This window comes from Dermacentor silvarum, chromosome 2 (genome assembly GCF_013339745.2).
Source record: "Dermacentor silvarum isolate Dsil-2018 chromosome 2, BIME_Dsil_1.4, whole genome shotgun sequence".
NCBI lineage: Eukaryota > Metazoa > Arthropoda > Arachnida > Ixodida > Ixodidae > Dermacentor > Dermacentor silvarum.
Window position 1 is genome coordinate 57,305,900 of NC_051155.1, and position 16,824 is coordinate 57,322,723.

The 16,824-nt window shown below is 49.4% G+C and overlaps 1 protein-coding gene across 1 annotated transcript in view; it reads left to right on the top strand.

Annotated features, from left to right (window-relative positions):
• Positions 1 to 3,253: 3,253 nt before the first annotated feature.
• LOC119440057 (protein spinster-like) overlaps positions 3,254 to 16,824 on the top strand; it is a 48,548-nt gene continuing 34,977 nt past the window's right edge. Inside the window, exons 1-2 of the mRNA XM_037705002.2 lie at positions 3,254 to 3,320; positions 8,869 to 8,949. Of these exons, the coding sequence (XP_037560930.2) occupies positions 3,254 to 3,320; positions 8,869 to 8,949 (148 nt within the window). The remainder of the gene's footprint in view (positions 3,321 to 8,868; positions 8,950 to 16,824) is intronic.

Sequence of the window (16,824 nt, forward strand, 5' to 3'; positions counted from 1 at the left end):
TGAATAGCCGAGAGTATAGCATATGCTTCCGCTGTAAAGATGGATGTGTGTGGATTTAGTGCCCCAGATGTAGAAAATGAGTCTCCGAGAGCTGCGTAAGAAACGCCTGCAGTGGACTTCGAAGCATCTGTGTAGTATTCTGTGCAGGAGTACTTGTCCTGGAGTTCAAGAAAATGGGAATGTATATGTGCCTCCGGTGCTTGTTTGGATATTTCTATGAAAGAGATGTCACACTGAATAGTGTGCCATTCCCAAGGCGGTGGAAGCAAGGTAGGGGCCATTAGTACATCCCCTAGAAGTGGGACCTCTGTTTTTTCTGACAGTGCTTCTAACCGGAGAGACAGAGGAGGCCGGTTGGCTGGGCGGTTACGGAACAGCCTGACAGTGGACATGTCGCGAATGGTAGAATGACATGGATGTTGGATGTCTGATGTAACTTTCAGGGCGTAGGAGAGACTTAAATATGTCCTTTGGAGATCCAGAGACCACTCATTGGACTCAACGTACAGGCTTTCAACAGGACTAGTCCTGAAGGCACCTGTAGCAATACGGATACCCAAGTGGTGCACAGAATCTAGCATCTTCAAAGCACTAGGCGTAGCAGAGTTATAGACTATAGCTGCGTAGTCAAGGCGCGACCAGTACGAGACTTTTGTACAAGTTTAAGAGGCACCTCCTGTCACTTCCCCAAGATGTACGGGACAAGATCTTCAGTAGATTCATTGTCTTCAGGCACTTCGCTTTCAGATACTTTAAGTGGGGGATAAATGTTAATTTAGAGTCTAAAATGAGGCCTAAAAATTTATGTTCACGGCTCACAGGTAGCTGTTGTCGATTAAGATAAATAGTGGGGTCCGGTAATATACCTCGCTTGTTCGAGAAGAGAACACACGTGCTTTTTAGTGGGTTTAGTTTAAATCCATTCTCGTCAGCCCACTTAGATAATTTGTTTAGCCCAAGCTGTACATGTCGCTCGCAGATAGAAATGCTACATGATTTGAAACCTATTTGTACGTCATCCACATATACAGAATAAAACATTGTACGTGGTATGACAGTTTGGAGCGAGTTCATTTTGACAATAAATAGTGTACAGCTCAGCACACCACCTTGTGGTACACCAGCTTCCTGTGTGAATTGTCGAGACATGGCGTTACCAACTCTGACGCGGAACGTGCGATCAGAGAGGTAGCTCTGAATCACATTTAATAAGTTGCCTCGGATTCCCATTCCAGCCAGGTCACGGAGAATTCCAAAACGCCAAGTTGTGTCGTATGCCTTTTCCAAGTCTAAAAATACTGATAAGAAAAACTGTTTGTGTATAAAGGCATCACGGATATTTGTCTCGATGCGGACAAGGTGATCTGTTGTGGATCTACCTTCCCTGAAACCGCACTGTAGGGGATCGAGTATTTTGTTGCTTTCAAGAAAATGGATGAGGCGCCGGTTAATCATTTTCTCAAAGAGTTTGCATATACAACTTGTCAGGGCTATAGGCCTATAGCTACTGGCTGAGGAAGGGTCCTTGCCCTCTTTGAGAATAGGAATGACGATTGCTTCCCTCCATGCGGATGGAATGTAACCGGCAGAGAACGCGGAATTAAAGAGTGATAGTAGTGTTTTGTGGGTTTCGGGGTTTAGGTGTTTGATCATCTCGTACAAGACTCTATCACTTCCTGGAGCCGACTTGTTGCAACCATTTAGTGCAGCCTGAAATTCCGCCATATTAAATGGACGATTGTAGGGTTCATTTCTATTACCTTTACGATCCAGAGGCAGTCGCTCCGCTTGTTTCTGATATCTCAGAAATGTATCTGAGTAGTGGGATGAACTTGAAATCTTTTCAAAATGTGCGCCTAGAGAATCAGCTTGGTCAATGAGTGTGTCTCCTTGTGTATTTACTAATGGTAGAGGATGGGTTTCGCGGCCTTTTATTTTATTTACCCTGTTCCAGGCTTTTCTTTCATCTGTATATGAATTAATGCTGGAGATGAATCTCTGCCAGCTTTCCCTTTTAGCACGGCGGCGCGTTCTTCTACCTTCCGACTTTATTTTCTTGAAGTTGATTAAGTTCTCGAAAGTTGGAGAGTCGCGAAGGTGGCTCCAAGCTTTATTTTGATTTTTGCGAGCTTCCTTACACTCCTCATTCCACCAGGGAATACGTCGTTTAAAAGGCGATCCGTTCGTTTGAGGGATACAGAGTGACGCAGCATCAGTTATAATTGCCGTCAAATACGACACTGCATCATCGATAGGAAATGTACAGATGTCATCCCAGGCCACATATGTCAGCTCTCTATATCGTTTCCAGTCGGCACCGTCGACTTTCCAACGGGGCAGATGTGGAGCACACTCATCGGCTTTTGTTAATTTTAGGATGATTGGGAAATGGTCACTCCCGTATGAATTTTCGATGACGTTCCACTCTAGGTATGGCACAAGTGTACTTGATGCGATACTTAAATCTATAGATGAGTATGTTTTGTGTGCTACACTGTAGTATGTTGGCTCTTTTTTATTGAGCAAGCATGCATCCGTGGAGAAAAGAAAATTTTCAATTAAGCGCCCTCTTGCATCACAACGAGAATCTCCCCAGAGGGTGTTGTGTGCATTTAAATCGCCTACAATGATGTAAGGTTCGGGAAGTTCTGTGATAAAGCTTTGGAATTCTGTTTTGGAGAGTTGGTAGCTAGGAGGGATGTATAGAGAGCTAATTGTTACTAGTTTATGAAACAGCACAGCTCTGATTGCAACCGCCTCAAGGGTAGTTTGCAGCTTCAGATGCTGGCAGGCGACACCTTTATCTACTAGTATGGCCACACCACCCGAAGAGGCGAGGCCATCGTTGCGATCTTTGCGATAGATCGCATATTGTCGGAGAAAGTTAGTTTGTGAAGATTTAAGGTGTGTTTCTTGGACACACAGCACCCTTGGATTGTACTTATTTAGGAGTTCCTTAATGTCATCAAGATTGTGTAATAGACCTCTGACATTCCAGTGTAGTATCTGTGTATCCATTTTATATTTGTCTTGTGCTGTGTGTCTAAGAGTGATAGATTAAGCTAGCTCACGAGGCCTTTCCTGGCCCCGTGATGGGGGTTTTCCCTTTTTTCCCGGCACGCTCCAAGGAGCTGCGCCGTTCCTTTGGCGTCTGAGACGCCGGAGTAGAGCTGCTTGCATCCATCGCCTCTTCAGAGGTGTTGGATGACGCCCGCGCTGCGGGGACACTCGGGGTTTTTTCGGGCCTGTCTGCATGAGCAGTGGCCCTGGGACCGGCAGGCCCGGAGGCCTGGTGGCCCTTCGTGGCAAGGGGCGGAGCAGTACTGGCTGCTCCTGCCAGGGGGGCTGATGGCGGAACCACAGTCACACTCCGTGTGACGCGGCCTGCCGTCGAAGGATGTGGCGCTGCCCCCTGGCGCGTCACATCACTGTAGGACGGATTCGATTGATTATGTGCAGAGAAACGCTTGCGCGCTTCCGGGAAGGAAATGTTTAGTTTGACCTTGAGTTGAATTATTTCTTTTTCTTTTTTCCATGACGGGCACGATCGCGAATATGCGGGGTGGTCTCCGTCACAGTTTGCACAGTGGGTTGCGGAAGTACAGATGTCTGAGGTGTGTTCTTTTGATGCACATTTTGCACAAGTAGAGTGCCCTCGGCAGCTCTGAGATCCATGCCCAAAACGCTGACACTTGAAGCATCGACGCGGATTGGGAATGTACGGTCGTACGCGGAGTTTACAATATCCGGTCTCTATTGAATCAGGGAGGTCACTTGTTCCAAATGTAATTATTACATGCTTTGTGGGAATTTCCTTGTCGTCGCGCCTTAACTTAATTCGTTGCACCTTTACCACGTTCTGGTCTTGCCATCCATCCAACAGCTCGCTTTCACTTAGTTCGAGGAGGTCGTCATCGGAAATGACACCGCGCACAGTGTTCATTGATCTGTGGGGGCCCACAGAAACGGGGATATCACCAAACGCAATAAGTTTTGTCAGCTTGTTGTATTGGAGCTTGTCACGTACTTCCAGAAGAAGGTCGCCGCTTCCCATTTTGGTCACTTTGTAACCCGTGCCGATTGCCTCTGTCAGACTTTTTGCAACAACAAATGGTGATATCGTACGGACTTTCTTAGTTTCATGTTGACTGTGTATCACGTGGTACTTGGGAAAGGTTTCTTTAGGTTTCAAAAAGAAGTTGAAGCTTTCGTCGGTGCGCCCCCTCTTCAGGGAGCGATCATGTAGTGGGGGGAAACTGGAAGCCATATATAGCAGTACTGTATTCGGTAGGTATGCCCGCCGCCCACCTCGGAGCCCAACCTGGGGACGTTACAGGAATAGAAATATTCCACCCTGCGCACGCCAGCGGTACATTCCCACTATAACCTAATATATATATACCCAAGACTGGATATATTACACAAGGTTAACCCTTGCCGCCTGGAAAATAGGAAGTTAAAAGAAGTGAATAGAAGACAGTAAAGATGGAAAAGTGAGAAAGAAAGACAAAAGATTGGAGAGGGGGACAGGAAAAGGCGACTGCCGATTTCCTCCAGGTGGGTCAGTCTGGAGGTGCCGTCTATGTGAAGCAGAGGCCGAAGAGGTGTGTTGCCTCCACCGGGGGGCCTTAGAGGTCCGAACACCCGGCATCGGCTCAACCCCCAGGATCCCCCTTTCCCCAGACACGGCTAAGCCGCGCACGGCTACACGCGGGAGGGTCCAACCCTCATGTGCTCGGGTACGTGGTGTCGCAACACACCAAACGCCTGCTTACGCAGACGCCCCTGCGGGGACCCCCGGTATTCATAAACGCTCCTCGACTTGAACTTGACTTGCCACCGCTTTGGGCAGCGCGTTCGAAACGCGTTGAAGGTAAGGCGGAGAGGCCACAGCGTCTTACACCAGCTTCTTACACGGGCCGTAACGCGCTAGCACAAACGCGTTAGAAACGCGCTAGAAACGCGGCCTTTCGTTAATGTTGGATATTTATTGCCATCGTGGTGCGTGTGTCCATGTCCGCTTCGTGGCGTAGTGGGCTAACGCCGCGCGCTAGGAAGCGAGGGGTCCCTGGTTCGATTGCGCGCTACGGACACTTCGGAATTTTTAAAGACGATAGTCTTTCTTGGAGAACTTAAACGCTGAAAATTTGGTCTGTCTGTCTGTCTGTCTGTCTTTCTGTTTGTCTGTCTGTCAACCAATTCAGCCACCCGGCCAAAGTTGGACCACTTGCTTACCGCCCACACTACTTAAACTGGTACGGCTGTTCATACTTGAGAACGTTATCGATCAAAAAGTAAATATTACACATATCTGAGGCGCAACATCACTAGGTAAGTATTAGGAGGTGTGTTCCTTTAATAGAAGATACATAGATACGTAACTCTAAAGACCCTAGTTTCTTAAGCTGCGCTGAAAATGCCATGCTATGCGCGCCGACGAACGACGTCTGCCACGAAGGGAGGGAACCCTCTGCAGAAGCTCGTGTTTCCCCGATTGCGCGCCGACGAGCGCCCTCTGCCATGGAGGAAGGAAACCCTCTGCACAAGCTCATGTTTCCCGATCTATTGCCAGATGGCGTCCATGTCTCACGCAGCGCCTCCTCAATTTTATCAATGCCAGCCAGATGTGGCCGATTCCGGCTCCTCAATTTTATTAATGCCAGCCAGATGCGGCCGATTCAACATAAAGGAAGCGCTGTCAGAGGCAGGGCAAAACATAAATGGCCGCATAAAAACCCACTCTACAAGACATGCCCAGACAACGCAGGGAAAAGACCGACGACCAAATTGCAGCGGAGAAGCGCCTGCGTGCCGACGCTCGTCGTCTCAAGCGTGCCCAGGAAACGTCCGAGCAACGAGCCGAGCGGCTAGCGCAAGGAGCTTGGCAAGCGAAAGCGAAGTGCCTACAACCCGGTTTGGAACGGCTCTCGACCACGTCTTCCAACGCGGGCTAAAGAACGTGGAAGTACTGAAGTACGCCTCCTACTTCAGCGTACACAGACCTCTGCTCTGCTTGGTTGCCAATGCGTCGGACGACGAGGGATGTCATGGTGACACTCAGTGTGCCAGTGGTACCAGTGCCACTGTGGAACGTGATCGTGCCTCACACCCTGGCGTCACCGGAGACGGGAAGGCGTCTACTTCGGCGCACCAGTAGTACATGCGCACAGCCATTGACCCTTCCACGCAATAAAATACATTCATGTCTCACAAATGGTTCTTCTTTGCAAACTATCGTGCTATACAGTATACCACACGCAACCGAAACATTGCTGACATATCGTGGAGGTACGAACACATGGCATGCCAGCAGTGACAATGCGGTAAAATGAAATCTGTTCAAACAAACCTCCATTGCATTTATCATGCCAGGACGGAAATGGTACGAGAACAGCATCACGGGTGGCCGCGGATCAGACCAGCACTCATGTAGTACGGCCGGCAGAAGACTATCGTCTTTCGACGACATTTGCAGCGAAGCAGGCAGATACGCGGCCATTTTTTTAGGGGCGAAGCTCCTTATAGCGGCACCCGTTCGTCCCCGTCGTCGTCGTCGTAGTAGTAGTGTGTAACCAGTCTGAGAAAAATGAGAAAAAAAATTCCGAAGTTTTGTCCGTAGCGCGGCATCGAACCAGGGACCCCTCGCTTGCGAGCGCGCGGCGTTAGCCCACTACGCCACGAAGCGGACGCACCACGATGGCAATAAATACCCAACATTAACGAAAGGCCGCGTTTCTAACGCGTTTGTGCTAGCGCGTTACGGCCCGTGTAAGAAGCTGGTGTAAGACGCTGTGGCCTCTCCGCCTTACCTTCAACGCGTTTCGAACGCGCTGCCCAAAGCGGTGGCAAATCAAGTTCAAGTCGAGGAGCGTTTATGAATACGGGGGGTATACTCTCTCGGCAGTCATGTGATGGCGTCGGCAAACGCGGTGCACGTTCCGGCATGTGTAAATGGCTGCGTAAGACGCTGTGGCCGCTCCCCCTTACTAGAGAATACTGCACGTTTCTAACGCGTTTGTGCTAGCGTCCCCTTAAGCGGGAGATCCGATGATTCCCTCCGGAGCTTCGCCCACTCATCATCATTCACCTCGTGGATATGCCTGTGAATTTTTTTCTCATTTTTCTCAGACTGGTTACACACTACTACTACGACGACGGGGACGAACGGGTGCCGCTATAAGGAGCTTCGCCCCTAAAAAGCAGAAAAAAGCAGGATCAAATCTCGTTCCTTCTGGCGTCTTCCAAATAGAAACCGTCGCGATGCACAAGCTGTATCCGACGCGCAATCACGGTGACGCGCATTATACTCTGAAAAAGGCGGTGCTTGTGAGGCCGCGTGGTGCACTGGGAAAAAGAACGGAAAGGTGGACTTGAAGGAGGTACTGAAAGACGGGGATTCAGTTGCGGCCACTTCCGGCAACCTGGCGCTGAAGGAAGAATGCGCCCGTATTGATTCTGCCTTTTCAAAAAGCGCAGGTGTCCACAACACAGAAATCAGCTTTGACCCGTAACAACCTTCGGTCGCCAGTGAGGGCTTCGATATATAAAGCGCAAGCACGCGCGTTCTCTGCAAAGCAGCAGTGCAGACAGCAAAAAGCTAAAGATGACATAACGCATAAGATATCTGAGGAGGCGGCACCTGCTTATATTCAGCGAGCCATGAAAGAGTATCACGTTCTTGGAATTTTGTTTTTATCAAGACAGTAGCGCTTGAGGCAGTGCATGTGGCCCAGTATATGCATGACTGGGAAAATATAGAGTACGGAAACATTGATGGAGGCGGAAGCGCGCAGAAGCGGTGTGTAAATTGAGCGAAAAATTTTGCTCACCGTCCAAAAGCAACGAACACTGATGTAATAATCATGCGATTGTCAGTGATAAACGGTCGAAGTGACTTCACTGCGTCAGGGAGAAAACAACGCAAATAAAATGTAAATCAGTGCGGAATTGAAGCAAACTTTTCTAAGAGAAACGAGCAGATTAAAGAAGCGGCAGCGTAAGTGAAAATGACTTGGTTCTTGTTTTTCCACCTGGTATTATGTTCTTTACTTCTTCCCGAGGCATTTTTTTCTCTGCCTTGCATTCTGTACCTGCTGCCCTCAGCGCCGTCTGGTTTAAATGCAAATTGAATTTTCCTTGCCACGTCCGTGATTATCTCAGACCGACGGACCACTACGCTAATTCTTCGTCGCTGAGCATATGTGTTGTGTTTTCTCCTCTTTCACATTAAATTTTCTTTCTCGCGTTGCTGATCTTGTTGTTTGAAACGCTGAGCGCCTAAAAGCCGTGAAAAAGCTAGGGTACCCCAGATGCCGGGTCTGCGACACAGCCTTTCGCTTGGGTAATATCGAGGGTCGGTGGGAGTTTGCAGGCAATACATAGAAGTTTGCAGGTGTACCGAAAATGTTTGTCCCGAAAATGTTTGTCCCGAAAATGTTTGTCCCGAAAATGTTTGTCCTGAAAATGTTTGTCCCGAAAAAGGTGGTTCCCACCTTTGTGTGTGCGTGGGTCATGTGATCGGCGTTGAAAACCTATTGAACTCTTGAAGCTTCCGTATTCACTTTCACCTCCTTTCGCTCTCGCTGGTCGGCTTCTCCATCCAAGCACTTTGTAATCAGGCTAACGCATGCATTTAGTATTGACATTCCGAGACGAACAAATAAATAAATAATAATTAAGAGTTGAAATCATAAACGTCAGATTTAAATGCTCGTGATACAGGACGTGTGTGTGCGTGTGCAGGGAACATAAATTTGCAGTCTAAGGGGTGCAGGAGAAACCTGAGCTATTTTCGTTCGTCTCGAATAGCCACGTAGGTGAGATATATGACTTGATTTGGGCTCCAGCACTCGCTCCCGGTGCTCGCAGTGCACAAAAGCATTGTCTTCGACATTGGCTTCCTTTACCTGGAGGGAGCCATCGCTGCTGAAAACGAGGGAGCCATCGCTGGTGAGCTAACGCTGGTGAAAGCGACCTAGGCCACCAGGCCTAGGTTGCTCTCGCATCTCTTATATCAGAAAATACAGGCCGGAATCCACAATTTAGGAGATGAGTGAATTAAAATAGCGGCCGTGAACCCACACCCGGAGGCCATCCGGGTCTGTAGGTGATATTACACCTCGAGGAAGAGCCCTTTTTGGAATTTCTTCTGAGGGAGTGCACTTCCAAAGGAGATGTAGCACATCGACCGCTTCTTAACTGTGGCACTTTAGGCAATTTCCTCTTGTTAGAGTCCTAATGACGTTTTCGCCAACGTTCCACTATGTTCGGTGTGAGTGCGACATCAATTTGGAGGCGCCGTAAGGTCACTTCCTCCTGTCTTGTTAAGTGGGGTTTGATGGTGACGGAACAGGGTAGAATTGGGGCGCGAGCTTCTCATCGTTCTCTCTCCCGCGATACTTGAAGGTACAATGTGTGATCATCCTTCTTTTTTTTCGTCACTTTGACCTTGGTGCAGTATTGTTTCCTTTCTTGACAGCACAGTATCAAGCTCGTGTGTGCGTTCATTTCCAGGTACGCCTGTGTGCTCGGGTTGCTATTCTACGTACACGCTGCCTTTTCCGAGTTCTTCAGTGAGCGTGTGTATGCGCCTGGCTAGGAATAACATGTTATGCGCCATTTTGAATTCACTCAGTGCCCTTTATGAGTCCGTGTAAACGCATATGTAGAGACGCTCGTCAGGTTGTATTTCTTGTGGTGCCTATAATGCATCAAGGATTGCATAAGATTCTGCTATGGTCTTATTGGGAGCTAGTTGTCGGGAACGTCCTCGCGTTCCATTTGTCCGTTTGCTTGAGTGGCACCATGCGGTGACGATGTGTCCCTGTGCATGCCGCGTCTGCGAATATGACGTGATAAGTACTCTAGAGGCATTGCAAAACACCTTTCAGTCTTCTAATGGTAAAGGATTGATGCGATCCAGTTTTCGGCTTATGAAGCCGTGTAGATTTTTTGCTCATTTTGTTGCTATGAGGCACTCTTGCTATGAGGCATCACCATGAGGCAGTCTCTTCGGGCGTCGGTTGCGTTCCACGCATGTAATGCTTGAAGCGACTGCGTTGTCTGGTGTGTCACCACCTATGATGTCTATGGCGGTTCGACTGGTCGACGAGCTCCTTAACACTGTTCGTCTGGGCGATCTCCTGAAGAAGCGGTATCCGTGTTATTCTAGGGAGAACTGTCACTGTTCTCATTGCTTCTATGCGAATATTTTGCAGTAATCCGTCTCGCAATTGAGTTAATACGTGGCTACATTACTTCTTTGTTTAACCGAGTTTGTACTTTTGTTCGTTCACCGCTACGTGTGGCAGAAACCCTCCTCATAAAACGTATGCTCTCTAGAGCTGATGCCCTGGCTCGTTGCACCCACGGCATGGCACCCCCCATCTTTCGAGAGCGTAACGACTAACAAATTTGGTGCTTAACGCCTAACAATAAGTGACCTGTAAGTGTTAGCTGCATGTTAGAAAAATCTGGGCGAGCGCGGATCCTATTGCTTGCTATTCGCAGTTACGTTTTTTTCTCTCGGCAGCTCCAAACCGATCCTCCTAACGTGGGCGATGATTATGTCGCTGGCATTTTTAAGGCATATTGTTTTGTTCTCTCACGCTGTTATGTGCGTGTGCATGTGTGTGTGCGTGTGTGTGTGCGTGTGCGTGCGTGCGTGCGTGCGCGCGCGCGCGCGCGTGTGTGTGTGTGTGTGTGTGTGTGTGTGTGTGTGTGTGTGTGTGTGTGTGCGTGCGTGTGCGTGTGCGTGCGCGTGCGTGCGTGTGCGCGTGTTCGTGCGTGCGTGTGTGTGTGCGTGTGCGTGTGTGTGTGCGTGTGTGTGCGTGTGCGCGTGTGCGTGTGCGTGTGTGTGTGTGTGTGTGTGTGTGTGTGTGTGTGAGTGAGTGAGGACCGACAAATAGGGTTCCTAGAGATCAGCGGCAATATCAGGAGTAGTGAGGATACGCCTTTTAAACACAGAATTTGGCATTAAGGTTCAAGTAGAGGGCATCTGGGAACCCTAAGTTGGAGATTTAGGTGCAACGTAGCTGCCAGATACACATTTGTTATCCGACTTCAATGAAAGGTCACGGTTCAACGCCAGTAACGCGCGTGCCGGAAATTTGGCTCTCGTATTAGTGCAACGCAATTCGTCAGCATCCAGTGCGTCATTCACAATGCGACGACTCCATGATCAGATACGAAGGTGTGGAGGTGATGCTTCATGACTAGACTAAAATCAGAAGCAAAGATAGGAAAGTTAACAAGGAATCCAAGAAATATATAGAAATCTATTTGGATTTGGCATGCGCTTGGAAGGAGAAAAAAAATCTCATTAGGTAGTGTCGCGCAGCGCAGCTGTCGTTCTTGCGGGCAACAATGAGGCAAAGTACATGCAAACAAAAACTGCGTCGATATACCTTGGTTTTATTCTTTCTCGTTATTTTCATTTGTTTATTTCATCATTTATTCGTATATGCGCTTTCAAACAAGAAAAATTCGTTACCAGAGGAAAAGGTCACGCAATTATTGCGACCCTCGCACAGCCAAGAGAAAATAAATTAAATGGTATGCAAAATCCCGGAAAAGAAAACAGAGTGAGAGCAATCGAACAACTCGCATTATTCCGGAGCACAAAAGAACTAATCCCCTCCTACACAAATTGATCGCATTTTCCAGCCGGTTTCACCGTGACATTTCAGGGCACAAAGGAGAAAACTATGCGCGCGTGCGACGACTACATCCCCGTCCGGGCATGGGCCGCCTCAACTTTATGACACACCCGCGCTTGGAAACTCCGAATCTTGTTATGCGTGCCCTTATAAACGAGGACGAAAAAAAAAAGCTATGAAGGAAGTACACACATAAGACGGACTGTTTGCCACCATCTCCGTCAAATTCGATGGTGGCTCGAACCAGACTCGTTTCTCATCTATGTTTTCTCCCTAAAGTGAGGGGGAGAGCGAACGTGGTGCCAGCATGCAAAAAGAGGGCCGCACAGGGGCCCTCGGAAAATCTGAAATAAATCGATGGTGCTCTGCCCACTTTCACGTCCGAATAAATCCGGCAGCTGGTGATCGGAGAAGGGAGCGATGGCGCATTATCCCGCAGCTGGGCTCATAAAGGAGGAAGACAGCAAATAGACGCTAAACGCAAACACAGGACCGTTCCTTTCCCCTCTCCTCTCTGTCACGCGCGTCACGGTTTCCCATCCACAAAATTTCCATGTAAATTGCGTCCCGCAAACGTTGCTTCCCAGCCCCTCGTGTGGCAGCCCCGCGCGCAACAGCCATTGCCATTTCGCCCACCCTACGCTTCCCTCCAGGGCTGTGCTTGCCGACCGCAAGGGGGAGAGGAGGTGAGTTGCGCTAGTAGCGGTCAGAGAGTCGAGTGGAGAGGATGTCGTGAAGGCCGCTGTCATTCAAAACACCGTGCTTGCCACGTGGGCCACCTCGAGTGGTTTGGCCTCCGAAGGTCGCGAGAAGCATGGCAACACTGGAACGCTAGCACTAACTCTCAACTGTTCTATCGCGGCCGTGCGTGAAGTAGGGGTCTTCGTTGTTTCGTCACCAAATGAGGCCACGCGTTCCCACGCGTGTGTTCAATGACGGGGATGAACGCCTGTGTACACACGCTCCTGGGGCTTTCTAGCACCATTGGGAACGCAGGTGGAACAAAGCGGATGCATGGAGCTGAAGTAGCGTTCGCCTACCCGCAATTCGTGCGCCTTGTGCTGCAGCGGACCGTGAGTTCACGATGCAAACATCCAACAGCATCTGTGAAGACACGTTTCACTTTCGTGTTCTATACCGTTTCCTATGAAAGAGGGATCAACCATTCTTTTTTTGCCTAATGTACTATCTGTATTTTTGAGAAAACACACAAACGCGAAGAATTCTCAGCATCAAACTTTTGAACCATTACTGGGAACTATTTTTTTCTCGTACGCCTCCGTTGTTGTTTGTGGTCTCCCTACTTTATTGTCACCAAACTTCTGATTGCCTCTTACTAATCTCTATTTCGGACATGTTCGCTTTCCCCTTGGTATCCCTGAACCCAAGGGCTTCACGGAGGACAGCGGAGCCAAAACCGGCAGCTGGGTAGATATCTTCACATTCCAAGAAAACATGTTGTATCGTTTCCCTAGCTTTACCGCAGCAAGCACATGCGTCTTCGTCCTTGGTGCACCTCGCGTTATAACTGCGCGTTCTAGGGCATCCTGATCTCGCCTCGAAAAGTAAGGAGCTTCCCTTTGAATTATCATACGTTGTGTCTTTCCTGATTTCGTTTTTTCCTTTGAGGTAGTTACTCATAGCACGTTTATTTTCCATTGCCGCCGCCCATGAGATTGTCTCAGCCTCACTCACTTTGGGTTTGTACACGGTGTACAGGCTTGTAGTACACGGTGTAGTGCGGCCTCGTGGACGCCTCGCACCCTCGGCTCGCCATCCTTATTCCTGTCGGCGCATGCGTGCGGCTGGCATGTGCGCATATAAGTAGAATGCCTACGTACGCCGGGGCGTTGTTGGTGTTGTTCCTGGTGTGTAGCCGGCTGTGCGGCAGCTTTTGGCGTGTGAGTAAAACATATTATGTTGTTCGTGTGTCTGATCTGTACTGCTTCACGCTACAGACTGAAAATGCCAAACTGTAACCACAACGTGTTTCCTTTCAAGGCCTTGATCTTGCACGCGATGCGTGGGTGAACGCTGGATCATCACGCATATTTTTTTTTTTATTATCTTTAGCCGACAAAGTTTTGACGTTCCTGTGCACGGTGCGAATAGTTTCTATAACCGATTTGTCTTCACGACGACGTATTGAGGCAGACGCCGGCAGTCACCAAGCTCTAAGGATATATTCAGTGCTGTTCTTCCCGCAACAACCCACGCTCACATGGCTATAAAAATGGGAAGTACTTCGCCGCTCCACATGCGTATTGATGACTTCAGAAGTCTTACCGGGTCTCTCCCTCCAAGAGGAGGCTGCGTTAAGAAGGATACCTGTAGAGGCTGCATTGAAGCCAGCTGCAGCTTGTTTATGGGCTTCTGACCCTTGGCATGCTTTCGACGGGACTTGTCCATTCTGCCCTCGCCCAGCTGCCTTTGCAGATCTAGTGCACTTTTGCACTTCTACTGCCGATCTACTGCAACAGATAAATAAAAATATAAACAAAAAAATAAACAAATAAACAGAAACTCACGGGGCACTTAGTTATTAGGCCTACGTGGATAAATGTGAAAGCATTGGGGCCACGTCTGCTGAAGCGCGGTGACTCCGGTGGCACCACTGGCGGAGCCACGTGACTCGAGCGGCCATGTCAGCAGAAGTGCCGCGACGTCACGCGACCAACGGTGTTCGTCACAAGGTGCGCACAACTCAAGGTCGAGGGTTCGACTCCCAACAAAGGCCGTGGTGTCGAGAGACCTAATTAAACGTATACTATTTAACCGTGAAATAATTAACTTTGCCCTAATTAACAACAAATGTCGTGGGTTCGAGTGCTTTAATTAGCTTTCCCTTAATTGCAAAGGTCGTGGATTCGACTCCCACCATAGGTCTTGGGTTCTAGTGCCCTAGCTGATACTATTTTAATCAACTGTACCTTAATTACCTTCGCCTTAATTAACACTAAAGGCCGAGGGTTCGTAGGCCTTTCAGACCATCGTGTAGTCGCGCCAACGCCGGATTAACCGTATCATGAGCGATTAGTACTGTGGATTAGTACTGTGCAAATGCTGAAGAAGCCACAAAAATTGACTTACGTTGAAAAACCATTCAGGAGGTGCGTACCATGTGAACCTGCTTGCCAAAACCACTTGCGGACAGAGTCGTGTTTACCCACCGCGGGTGCTCTCAGCTCCCAGTGGACACAGCCACGTAAGTCTCCACCAAAGAACAAGCGCACTTCGTTATTCGCCGCTCCTTTATTGGAATTCCGTAGACGATCACTTCGGCCGACCTCGCCATAGAGTGTGACAAGCTATAGGCTGACGGCCCTCGCAGCGTCCACCCCGATCAACAGCGTTGCTTGAGCGCTGATAGACACGCTCACTGTGCAGGTCGTGACCTTTCCTTCTCAGTGCATTTGTTCTTATTTCTCTCCCTGTTGCTTTTCGAGTAAAGGCCCGTGCGTAAGAGGAATGAAGAACAGAAACACGCGTAGCACGGACTGAGTGACGAATAACCGCAGTGTTGGGTAAGAACAGGCGCCGCACTAATTGTGTATCATCAAATTCAAAGCTTTCCTCAGCCTTACGAGCTTCTGATGCCCACCTCTCTAGATGAGAACAAGCACCCACCGCGTTACCCGTTGTGAACGGTGGAGCGACCAGCCCTAGCGCGACGCGCGAGCGGCATTTTATGTACTCCTCGCATCACTCACTCGTTCCCTCTCGGAACTTCCCTGTCCCGCTTTTCTTGCTTTGTATCGCCTTATAGGTGTCCGCAAGCCATCGGTTCTAGCGCCACTGGCAACGTGGGTTCTCCTCCGAAGGCAGCGCCAGTGGCCGGTAAGGTGGCATGGTTGCCGAGCGGTCGTTACGGTAATGGTCTCGCCGGTTTCCTCAGCCTTCCGCCCCCTCCCCCTGCCAGGCCCAGGGAGCGCTAGATGTTGTCGGCCACCGCCGGACCTCCAGGGCCTGGCTCTCTTCCGTCGGCGTACGAGATAGCCAACAGCTGCGCTAATGCAGAAACTTCGCGGCTGCCCTCGCTCGCCGGGCCTTATACCTCGCGATGGCAAAGAAACCAAGTTACTTCAGCGAACGTCGAACTAAATACTTCTAACGCCTTTCCTCGCCTTTACTTTCTCTTTCTCTCTATTTCTTTCTCTGCACGCTTCGGAGTCACCTTCTAGTTTTCATCAGTTCTCTTGTCTGCCTGATAAGATAGTCCATTTTCTCGAGCCGACGTGAAATATTACTTGACAATACGATCTAAACGACTGTGTCTCCATTGTCCCGCCATTCTAGTGACAGTGAAACGGGACGTTCCTCTTATATTACGCGAAACAAGCAGCAGGGAGTTCCGTAGATTACAGCGCTCCTGCCACACGGCTCAGAATGAATACATGAGAATAATTCTGTGCACATTATTATAAGGCTGACATACTTGTGGTTCCCGCAAAGGTTTTGTGATGAAGCAGCAAGAAAAAAATTCACAGAGGATTACGATACTGCCTAATGCGAATTTTGAGCGCAGACGTTTAGGTGTTTTGAATTCGCGATATATTGTGGGAAAGAATGACATTCTGAACGACGGGGTCCTGTCGGCGGTGGCGATGAGCATCTGCTCGCGCAGCTCGTTTAGCAGAAGCGGTAGACGAAGCATTTCCACACGGTTTCGTCGCTCATTGTTTAGAAACACGGGAACGCCACAGGGGAACTCATGGCGATCGCAGGAGCGCATTTCTCTAACGGCGGCGGCGCAGGCGAAGTAGCGCATGCGCAGTGGGTTCGATGACCACGCCAGTGCTTTGTTTCCATATATGGTATCAGTGGACACGCTCGCCGCGTGCATGGTCGCCGGCGTGAAGCACGTTTCGTGCGGCACTCCACTTTCCGCCTCACCCTGTCGCCATACTATCATCATCCGCTTTCGTCCTTATGCTTCCGTTGCACCATGATCCTCCGCTTTCCTCATCGCGCTTAGCTCGCTATCGCCATATTTCATCCCCCGCTGCACTCCGCGTTCGCTCTTTCAACCTTCGTTGTGCTCATTCGCTCGGTTACGCCGAGGGTCTCCGACACCAACGCAGGAACCGGCGCCCGAGAGGTGCGCTTTAAAAGAGATTCAATTGCTGGGTATGTCGTTATGGGATTTCTTTGCAATTCTAATGCGCAC